Below are 12,154 nucleotides of genomic sequence, written 5' to 3' on the forward strand. Positions count from 1 at the left end.
ACTTATTACCTTACTGAGAAAAATATATAGCTTTGGTCACCACTGCAAAACAAAAGACTGACACTAACCCCAACCCTAACCCTAACCCTTGACATAGAAAAGCATGAACTAAAAGCACATCATAATTCTTTCATGTCGTGTAGCCGCTTTAATGTTATACATTCATGGTGAGTGTCACACAGCAAAGTAGAAATGTGGGAAAAAAAGAAAAAAAAGCATGAATTTGACCCCACAGCAGGTTAATGATCAAGCTGGACTGAGGAATCATACATGAGCCTGAAAGGTTGTGTTTCTGTCAGTAATTACTTTATCATAAACAGTGTGACCTAAAAGGATATGAGAATTCTTGAGAATCACACAAGTCTGGAGTAGGCCCTTGAAAACTGCTGAAGGTTGGTAATAAAAAAAAAAGGTTTGCTAATGGATCTAACATCTATCATTGTGAAAGCACAAAGCTCTTCAGAATTGAATAAGGCCTCCATATTTTGTAGCACAATACATCTGTCCACAGGTGGAAAGTTTGCAGGCATGCTAAGTGCTCTGTGGAGCTGTACTGTATGTGAATGTCATTTCCTTTGGTGCAGTAGGTATATGGTCAAAAACATCAGTATTGGACAAAGTAGTCTCAAAAACAGGGCCACTTCCTGTCTGCTGTTACAAAAAAGTATGAAGTAAACATTTAAAAGGCTGAACATTCTTTGATGGTGGTTCTTGGAGCTCAGAAGAAGGTAGTCTCATTCATGTCACGACCTGGCCTAGAGGAAACCCTGATTCCCCATTTCCCAGCCCCTAAGAACCATCATCAACAAACTTTCGCAGCCCTTTAAATGTTTATTTCATACTTTTTTGGCTTCAGGGTGGGCTAACAGCAAAACAACCAACATAATCTAAAATTACCAACTCAGACAAAAGAACTGGTAATAAAAATACATGAACTAACTCATCAAAAACTGAAGAATAGAGAAACCAAAATGCTGGCCACCCTTAGAGAACCTGGGCTGCTATTTGAAAAGCTATTTCAACAACATATTGGTCAGAAGTGGAGAGTGAAGAGCCCATAAGAGTTTGGGGGGGGGCCGGCCTTTAAGCCACAATCTTGGAGGTTGGAACCAATCAGCTCCCTGAGCAACCTTCAGACTCACACAGTCCCAATCATTCACTCAGCCAGTCAAGGAAGCTCACCTGCAGCCCATTACACACAAGCACCACAGCAAGATTACCAGAGAGGTGAAGAGAGAGCCACAAACACCAGCACAGAGCAGACTACAGCACAGTATAAGTCCATTCAAACTAGAAAAAATGATCCAAAACCAATATAGTGTGTGCTGTCATTACTGGAAAGGTTTGCATTTTAATGGTGCTAAAAAGAAAATCACTAACACTCTGTTATGGCATGTCGTTCAAATGTATTTGTATGTGAAGGAAGTGTATACATTTAAAAATAAGTATTATTGCTCTAAAGAACATGCATATGTGTCAGTGTTGTAATTGTATTTCACTGAATGACTGACAATTTGGATTCGCTGGTGACATTATATAAAAAGTTCAAAGGATCACTAAAGTCATTAGGATTCACCTCTGGAAAGCATGAATAACCCACATTTAATAGGAACCCATTTCACTCAAAACTACAAATGCACACTTCATGGCTAGAGGAAAAGTCAGGGTTCACCAAAGCCAGTTGGTTTCATTTCACAATTGACCAAAATCGACCAAAACTCCATGGCAAGCCAGTCTGGACCAAACTGGTGGACCAAAATCAGTCCTATAATTTCTAGCTCTTCCTTTCTACATTTGCACATGATTATTCTGATAATATATCCAGATAATGATCATATGGGGACACAATGGGGTATTGGATAAGTGCCATAGTCTGGTTATAATATTCTCTTTAAAATGTTTTGGTCCTGGTTTAAGGGTCATATTTTTGTTAACTCCCAGAGTTTTTTTCAATTAAAGATTGGGATAACGTTTCATCTGCACAAACTCTATTCACTTAGCTCATCCATACACCACATGAAATTCTACATTTTCTATGTTTTCTATTCTATGTTCTCACAAACATGAGATACCCCCCCCCCCCCCCCCCCCCCCCATTACTGGTGAGAATCTAAGAATAGAAAATGGCCAGTGTGATGTTCCACTGCTTACATATTTTGGGGTGTAAGGAATGTTGTAGTTTCCCCAATATTGTCTTAAATCTTTTTTAGTTTTTTGTGTTTTTTTAATTGTAAATTACGTTGCAAATCAATTTGTGTATGTCTTAACTGTAATTGCAGTACCCAAATAATTCAGCATTCACACTTGCTGTGAGTTTCATCATCTGCCGACGCTCTGTTCAACGGGTCCCTCCTGAATAAATGACAACAAAGCAAAGGGCAATTATAACAGAAAAATTGGTTTGTGAGATAACATCAAGTTGACTATGAAAGGGAAGGAAACTCTGTCTTTTCTCATAGGGAAACTAGGAGGGAGTGGGGAGTTGCCTGAGAGGTCATCATTTTCTTTACCCAGGCGAGGTTCATGGCAATGCTATTACAGAAACTCTTGTTTATCATCAGCAGAACAATTTCTCTACATAAATAGCTCTGTGATTTAGATTCTATGAGAAAACACAGAGGTCCTCTTTACTTTGTTCTTCATCACCACCGATCTCAAATACTTTCCAATACTAACCACTGTTGTCCTTCTGCTGGACTATCTGCTTATTGACCTTGCATGAGGTTTATGTGGAACAAAGAAAAAAAATCACAAAAACACAAAGTGACTGCTCAGAGCAAGGTTAAAGCAATGAATTCATGGGTTGTTTTATTCCAGGAGTCTACTACTTTGCATAGCAATCGTACTGTGGAAAGCCATACAGTAGTTCTTCTCATGATGGGTACACAGAATGAATTAAACATGCTGATATGTGTAATTCATGAAAATAGATACCTTCTCACTGAGTTAAATAGAGAACAAGGTGTCACAGAGTGTCTTGCAAAGCACAATGTTGAGGCACCACTTTGACAAGAGAAAAAAAGAAATGTCATCTTAATTTTAATGAGAGGAAATTGCATATTGAGGCTAAACTAATTGAAGACTGGATTTCAGTCACAATCATTATCTTGTTTCTCAAACTCATTCAATTATATCGGTAATTATTAACTTTTCTGACATAGAGCAATAAAAGATGAATTAATGTGGATAGCATTGTTAAATATACATAAAGTGACACCATGAGGTATAGTGGTGGACAAATCATGCTCATGCTTTATAGCTAAACACCTGAAAAACCTTCTTACCATTGTATCTGGGTTTCATTTCACCACATGGAATGTTTGTTTAAAATATGTATTTATACCGTCTACGTCTGTCTCACAATCAATTACAAACCATTCTACGTCAGTGTGTACTTCAGCAGAGAAGGCTTACTATATGAAAAATGTTTTAAAAGCATCAGGTTTGTTAAAATGTACATTTTGTATTTTTATTGGTTTTATATCATTTGAAATGACATTTGCACCATTTTTTTAACCAAAAATAAGACTGAATGCTGCTGAAAATGTCAAATGGTGTAACCACAAAAGAATGATAAATATTATTTATTTGATCCAACTACAGTGTATTTAAGTGGACTTATACTAATAATTACTTCATTTTAAAAAATGTGATGTTTCCTCATTTATATGATTCTCCAAATTAAATGTAATATTTAGAACAATTGTATTTCATTACCTTTATTAAATATAAACAATCTATAATGTAAGATCACATTACACTAAACTAGTTGATGGTGTTTTATTGAGAATTTAGAGTTTTCAAGCAAGTTTAATTATTTGGTACAAAGTTTTTATGGTTACACTACTTAGACATTTTTGCCATATTTTGAAATTTGAACCTTTTTGAATTTGAGGAAACCACATGGACTCAAAGAAACGTCATTGACCCATGTAACATTGGAGAGTGCAGCACAGCTAATAGATTGCTCCTGTCTGGGGCTTCATTTCCTTTAAAGTTCAGACCTGTAAACATGTTTGGTTCTGTCAGCAGAGTAAACCTACTTGGGAAATTTCACTGTCAAAAATGATTTGGCTGTGGTACATTAAAAATTGTAGCAAGGCAACAGTTTACCATCATTTACCACAGCGAGCCCCAATGAGTAGTGTGCACATGCATGAATCTAAACCATCCTTTTTTTGTCACTCTTTGTCCGCTTTTCCAGAGAGGAACTGATGATCAGTTCATCTTTTGACTCTCTGGAAGTGCTCCTGGACTCGTTTGGACCTGTGAGAGACTGCACCAAGGACAACGGGGGCTGCAGTCGCAACTTCCGCTGCATATCTGACCGAAAGCTGGACTCCACTGGATGCGTGGTGAGTCATCTTTCTTTTCTAAAACTATGGCTGCCATACATTAGCTACAGTAGTGGAACACGACCTTTTGCCTCAGATTTCTATATAAATCACATTCAATGTGCTTCACAGGATATTATACAGTCCATATACATCCTTTTATGATTAATACAGAATGAGATATACTGCTGAATGCCCTCACCCCTAGCACGCGATTACATCTGTAGAGACAAGCCTTTGGGATTTTTGATAGGGTGCCCACTTATATGGCCTCTTCACTGCTGGTTCATATTCTGATGTATGAATTTCCTCTTGTGGCCATCAGTGTTAAAGCCCATCTACCCGTATAAATATTCATAAGCGTATCTGCAGGCCAAGATGACCCATATCAAGGACAACTGGCAGACCTGTACTCTATAATGTGTCTGAATAGATATTTTAACTTCGCCTCTTGTCTCCTATTGCTTCTCACGCCGACAACACATTCATTACCTCCAGGTGGTGTTTAGCACACCAGGATATGTAGCAGCCAGGTTTGTTTTCTTCTCCATCTGTTAGGGACTCCAGCAATACCAGTCTTGTTATTTGCAGAATCTTAGTGCCGTCTGCTAGTGTTTTGCTTATCCTAAATCCCTCTCCTCTATTGATAAGCTGTCAGGCATCCCCCCCCCCCCCTTCCCTTAACAATTTCATTTATTTTCAAGTACTTTGATGCACTTGAGAAGAGCCTTTCAGGTGGGTTGGGAAGATGCTATTTATGCAATCCTGTATGTTTCATCTCATCTCTTACAATACATCTCGAGGAGAGGGGAACAGCTTGCGAGATGTTTTTAATGGGAAAATGTTTCATTTGTAGATTAGAGGGAAAATGCCTCTTAATATGTAAGCAATTATATATCTAAGTAGTATGGTAAATAAATGAGCCAACATTGCTGCAGGTAATAGATAAGCATATAAAACCAACGCTGAAGTGTATTTATTGATCACGCTTGTTATTCATCATCTGACCTTAATCACTAAGTCTGAGACTTGAGGCTAAAATACAGTAAAAATGCTGCGTATATCTGAGAGGGGCATTAAAATTAGATTGCAGATTATTCTTTTTCAGTTATGGCACATTCAGTATCCTTTTACATATTTCTACTACAATAAGATATAAGATACATTGAGGACATTGCATTTCCATTTCTGCAGTGCCCTTTCCAGTTATGACTTTTCAATAAACCTGACTGAGAATAATGGAAACTTTCATCTGGGAATTCAAAGGTGATAAAACTTCTTTCTTTTTTTAAAGTAAAATAGCAGGTTGAGTGGAAAAGGTGTAAGGAGTTTTACAAGACATTTTACAGTACAATGAAATTTGATGGAATCACTAAAACAACACTCCTCTCTGAGTCCAGACATTTCTGCCTCTATGACCCAACATCAGTTACCACAATGTGCAGCTTTGGTTTTTGTAGTTTACTTCTCATATTTAGAGAAATGGTCCAAAAAACATCATCAGTTTGGCAGGTATTTGGTCATAAAACAAAGTATTGGACAAAACCAAGTGATGATCTACTTGTGGCACCACAGGAAAAGTCAGGGAATCACCAACATCTTAGATTAGATTAGAAAAACGTCATTAATCCTCTGAGGGGGAAACTCATTTGCCACCAAGCAGCTCATACATACAACAATACAAACAATACAATCAAGTAAAGTAGATGAATAAAACACATTAAAAACATGATCTTCAGCGTTGGATCAGAACAACAACTAAAAGTGTTAAACAGTCTGACTGCTGCTTGAACAAAAGACCTTCTAAAACGTTCAGTAGAACACTGAGGCATCACGAGTCCCTCACTGTTAAAGACTTCATGTAAAGGATAGCCTTCATAGGGTTAAACCCTTTTTAATTTGGACCTCGTTCTCTTTTCAATAATGACTTGAAGAGAGTCTGGGTTAATGCCAATCACAGAGCTATGTACACCTTTATCCTCTGGAGACTATGAATGTCTCTACCAGATGGGATAAATCAGTGTGGACCCAAATGGTTCTCAGTCCAGTTTTTATTGGTATCTCAATCATCTAGTTGGATATAATGTGTCAGATCCATATTTTACAGTATTGTATTGTATCTCTGCTCTCTGCTTCCAGTGACTCATTTTAATGTTGCATTATTCACTCTGTGCTTCAGAACAATCTTGAAAGTCTATAGTACAAAGAAGCGTATTGAATATTAGCTTGTTAGTATTTAGCTGATGTAATTAAGCTTCCGGGCCTTTTAAAGGTTTAGCTACTGTATGCCATTAATCCCAAAACAAATGCTCAGACAATCAACTTGTTTATTTCCTGTGGGCTTGCAAATGTCACAGACCTGCTGTTTGGGAAGATTAAATCTCCTGACTAAGCAATTAGATTACATCACAAATGTATTACCGCTGCCCGAGGGCACTGGCTATTCAGTGGCTCTCATCACATCCTGTGGCTGGCCAGGCCACTGTAGTTAAGTCAGCAGTCTCACAAACATCTTACTTGTTCCTACAACTAGTGGATAGAAGTTGGACCCTGAGAATAAGGTATGCTATCTGAAATAGCTTTATACACAGTGTGAAAGGAGTCCACTAAGTTGCAACAACATTGCACTGGTATGCCAGAGAGTGAAATATAAATCCAATTTCCGTCTTGTACCAGGAGATGACAGAGTGGAGATTTTTAGCCCAGGCTTTGAAGTCTCATGGGCATTTGATTATGTTTTACTTAGTTTAGACATTTATGTTTTTCCCGCTCTTCCCTCATGTGGGGAAGCACAAGAAGTAGTCCAGATATCTTGTAGTGATATTCTTTCTTTACATATAATTACTGGATGCTTTTATACAACCGCCCGTATTCATCAGCATCTAGAAGGCAGCTTCTTTGTGTTGCAGTGTGTTGCAAATCCTTGCCAAAAGCATCACAAAAAATCCAATTCCTTCTCCCTGAAATTAATCTCAAATGGATCCAAAAGAGAAAAAAAATCTTGCCAATGCTTTGAAGTGTCATGAGACTCTCCTTTTTTTAATGGCATTAATTATTTATTGTCCTGTTATATTTCCATCCCCGTGAGCATGTTGAAGAATACTGATATTTTCTAAAGAACCTTTTCAGAAAAAGAACAAAGTGAATGACTGTACTTAGTTGCAGTACTTATCCCTTAATGTTTCTGTTTGCCCATCATTTGTGAATGTTCACTATGCTCCACTATAACTAAAAATAAAAGAGAAATTCATCTCTGGAATAAATGTATGATTTCACACTTGAGTAAAGCCCCATTGAGAAGGAGCTGGGTAATATGTAAGACAAGAAGGAGAAAAAAAAAGTGATTGTGAGAGCACCATGAGGGATTGTCAGAGCGACCCAGAAACATTTTACAGAACAGATCAACTGCTGCTGCTATTAAAAGCAATTTATATGGAAGAAGTTTTCTGTCAAGTTTTGTTACTTGCAGACATCAGATATATGGCCAATTCAACAGAACATGGTAACATAATAGCATAGACCAACATGGTGGGTCACTTTTTAATTCAAATTCAAAGCACAGCTTCAACACTGAAAAAAAGATTCAATCTCAGACTCACAATTCAATTCTATTTACACTGTTTACGTGTTTCTAACAGGCATGTTCACTCTGATCTACTGTTGCCATTTTTAAATTAAAGTATTGTTCTCTTCTTTAATGTGCTGGCGGTAATTGTTGGGCAACTGTGTCTCAGGAGGGAGATCAGTCATCAGTCATCCATTAATCAGAAGATTGGTGGTTCGATTCCTGTCTCCTCTAGTCCACATGTCGATGTGTCCTTAGGCAATATACTTAAACCAGAATTACTCCCGATGGCTGTTCCAATGGTGTGAATGGTTAGTTTCCTCCTGATGAGCATGTTGGCACCCTTTGTGGTAGCCCCTGCCATCAGTGTATGAATGTGTGTGAATGGGTGAATGTGACTTGTAGTATAAAAGTGCCTTGAGTCATCAAAAAACTAGAAAAGGGCTATATAAGTATAATCAATTTACCATTTACAGTCCATTTAATGTGAAATGAAACACAAAACCCCCAAAAACAAGCAAGGACAGTAATGTGTGGCTCTATTTGACTTCTATTAGTCATATTTTAAAGACTTTTTTAAATGGGCTTTCCTTTACAGTAACACTTATCATAAAAACAAATGCCAACACGCTTGTTTGTTTGTCTCTGAAGAGAGGCATCGGAGCCACCACGAAGGAATGGAGCCACCTTCATTATAGAATCTAATGTTAGGCTAGGATTGAGCTACACAAATGATCATTCTTTGTCCATTCAAACTTTTTTTAGTTTTTGTTTTTGTCATTTCATTTCACATTTTATGCCTTGTTTATGATGTATGCTCTGCTTGGATTTGTTTAATTATCAAACCGACTCACTAGTCTTCCTGTCTGCCTTTCATGTGTAGTGCATGTTCCAAGTAAGCAATAATATGTGCTTCAAGCTTTTAGGCACATTTATTTTAAAAAATAAATAAAAATGAGTGATGATTTCACAAATATTGGGAGGTGATATTTAGTTTGATTTAGGGTCAGTTTTGCATGAAAATGCTGGGATTTAATGAGCAGGTGCTACAAACACATAAAAGTAAGGTTTCGGTCAGGTAGCATGTGCCAGAGAATGTAACAGAGTTTCTACTGACTAAATGCATCAAATAACTAGACATTTTTAAAAAGTGACAGAAGTGAACAATCATAATACGTGGAAAAAGATGAAAACAAGATTTGAGAATTAATTAAAACCAAACCAAGTAAATATGGAGTTATGGCTTGGTGCTTAACTTTTCTTAAACTACACGTTCACGAACTGCAAACAGTCTGGTGATGTTTTCTGCATCTTATTATAACATTGCGTTGTATTTTTATTGGAATTGCCTGTTGTTGGTGCTCATTTCCATTTCCTGATTAATGACTCTAGTCTGTTAATTACCAGCTATATTGTAATTTATTCAGCAATTGACAGTATTGCACAGGTGGAGTTGAACCTTGTGGCCTCAGGAGAAGTTTACTCCTCTCTATTTCTTCTTAAAGCTTGATGATGTCATCCAGCTCTCCTGCATTTGCAGAATCTGCCTGGAAGTCATTCCCAGGTGCTGCTGCTGCTACTGCTGCTGTCTTAGTAAATCAGACACTAATTACACACAGATTGTGAGCACAAATCGAATGAAAGCGGCAGCACAAATGTTCTCTGCGCTCTTATTTATGTAAACCCGCCTCAGGATGTACACTATTATCAATCACAAAGGAGATGTAGATAAAAAGAAGCAGGTGAGTTTAGCAAGGATTTTTCATTGATTTTGATCACCGTCTCTGTAAGAAAAGCATAACTCATTTCTTAAATTGATTGGTATTCTGTTTGAATGTCATTATTCCGCCATTTTTATCTCCAAGCGACTCATCGCAGGTGAGCCGAGCCATTGATCTTCACCCACACATAAACACATCGCGCTCCTGTCCATCACCGCACGGCAGCGCTCCCAGCTGCCGTTGCATATATTACTGTGCGTTTTAGTAATTATCTTGTGACTGTCGAGCTTATAAATGAGCCTCTCATCCGTCTAATCAGGGTGGTAAACTGGCTGGGCCCCAAGCGCTCTGATTCCACCCTAATCAATTAACACCTTGTCTGAGTCTGCGCTGCCAGTAGCTGTCCTGTCTGCATTTAATATCTTTCCCTGTGCGAGAGTCGACCGACGCTGGCGGTCTCCAGCGCTGACCCACCCCACCCGCTCCGTCTCGTTGATGTATTGCACTCCCGGGGAGAGAGGCGGGCGAGCGGTGCCTGTGGCAGTGGGAGCGTAATAATCACAGGATGATTGTGAGATTAATTAGCTTCATCTTGTCACTTGTCTCCCCCTGCAAAATGGTGGAAAAACAAGGATGTTGTTGACAGTGCTGTTTGCCACCAGGACAGAATGACAAGAATAGCTGGGCATCATCCAAACAGCTCATGAGATATGTGTGTGTGTGTGTGTGTGTGTGTGTGTGTGTGTGTGTGTGTGTGTGTGTGTGTGTGTGTGTGTGTGTGTGTGTGTGTGTGTGTGTGTGTGTGTGTGTGTGTGTGGGTATGGGGCCTGATATATAAACTGTCAGTACACAAGAAATGTTGATCATTAGAGTTGTTTTAGTGTGCTTTACGGCTGTTTGTGTCTGCTTTATAGCACTACACCGTGGAGAGAGAGAGAATGAATTGTGTGTATGAGGTATAAACAATGATGGTTATGGCTGCATTTGTAGTGACAGTACAGTGCGCCAACATGGTCGGATTTTATCCCTCAGACAGATTTGTGTGTTCCAAGTTATAATAAATGACTTGTTTTCTCCCTGATGGGTTAGACAGCTGGGTCACTCTGCCTCTATGAGGTTCCACTGTACTGTAAGTGTGTGTACGCATGTGTATCCATCCATGTGTTATGTTTTTGCCCCGTGAATTACAGAGAGCAGAAGACTGCTGGTGGGTTGTTTTCTCTGAGTTCAAACATTCGAAGGTCAGAAAATCATGATGTTTTTGACAGCTGATGAAAAACACCTCAATTGATTGGTCAAAAAAGGCTAGAGTTTGACCTGCTTTAAAGTTTTTTAGTTTAAATGGGAGTTTAGGGGCTTTTTGCTTATTTATTATTCATTTTCTACTGAAAGTAAACAAAGAAACGATCCCCCTGGATAAGCTTTTGTAGGTAACTGCATCACAAATCTACTTCTGGTGCAACTTGTTAGCTAACCAAGCATCCACCTCACAGGCTCGTTTGTTAAGGCTATCACTGTTGATTTAGCTTGTGTGCATGTCAGAAAAGTTGTACCAAATGAGAGAAAAATTTTTGTAACTGCAATTGTTCAAATTACAAAAAACCCCCAAAAAAAAACAAACAAAAAAAAACAATATACACAGTTTAATAATCTGTCACTGTATCATAAAGCAATTTGTTCTACAAATGTATCCAAATACAAGCATCACATAACTCAATGGTCTGTAAGTAGGCCTATTGTGTATACTGTACTACATAAATCTGAAAAAAGTATTTCCTCTTCATATTGCACTTCTATAAAGGAAGAACTTGCAAGACACAGATTAAAACAAAAGAGAAGTTGGAATGTACCCTACAAAGACTGAGATGTTCTGACTGTTTGGACCTAGTATAGTTTAGGCTATTACGCTTTAACATGTCGATATGTCCTTGGGCAAGACACTTAACTCCAAATTGTTCCCGTTTCTGTGCCAACGGTGTATGAATGAGAATTAATGGTTAATGGTCCTCCTGATGAGCCGGTTGGTACCCTGCGTGGTAACCATAACCCTAACCCTGCCATCAGGGTGAATGAGTTGTAATGTCAAGTGCTTTGAGGGGTCGTAAAGACTAGAAAGGCGCTATATAAGTGCAGTCCATTTACCATTTAATAGCATCTTTTGGTCAGACCCTGACTGTGTGATGAATGCCAATGTCTTTCAGTGTTTCACATACAAACTCCCAATGAACAGTAAACTGAATTCAGTGTGTAAAATCTGTAGGGCTTGGTGTCGTTTAAACAATTATGATACCAGTGCCAATCCAAGTACCCTTAAAGTCATACGCATACCATTTGAGTACTTCCTTCTATACCCATCATGTGAATAGAAGCATTATATTTAATAAAATGCCACCACTGATGGATTGTAGCTGCTGTGACAGTGGGCCAATTATGTTGCATTAAATCGAAGAATGCTTGCGTTAATTGGCTGTGAGCAAGTTCATACAAATAGTCATATTTTCTAGCTCTGGATGCAAAAAGGATCGATTACAGGT

General features: G+C 38.3%; 1 protein-coding gene across 1 annotated transcript in view; it reads left to right on the plus strand.

Annotated features, from left to right (window-relative positions):
* The window catches only part of astn1 (astrotactin 1), a 389,683-nt gene that overhangs the window by 154,110 nt on the left and 223,419 nt on the right, over positions 1–12,154 (plus strand). The window contains exon 12 of the mRNA XM_053329701.1: positions 4,205–4,355. Within this exon, the coding sequence (XP_053185676.1) occupies positions 4,205–4,355 (151 nt within the window). The remainder of the gene's footprint in view (positions 1–4,204; positions 4,356–12,154) is intronic.

Source organism: Scomber japonicus, chromosome 12, assembly GCF_027409825.1.
Source record: "Scomber japonicus isolate fScoJap1 chromosome 12, fScoJap1.pri, whole genome shotgun sequence".
Lineage (NCBI taxonomy): Eukaryota > Metazoa > Chordata > Actinopteri > Scombriformes > Scombridae > Scomber > Scomber japonicus.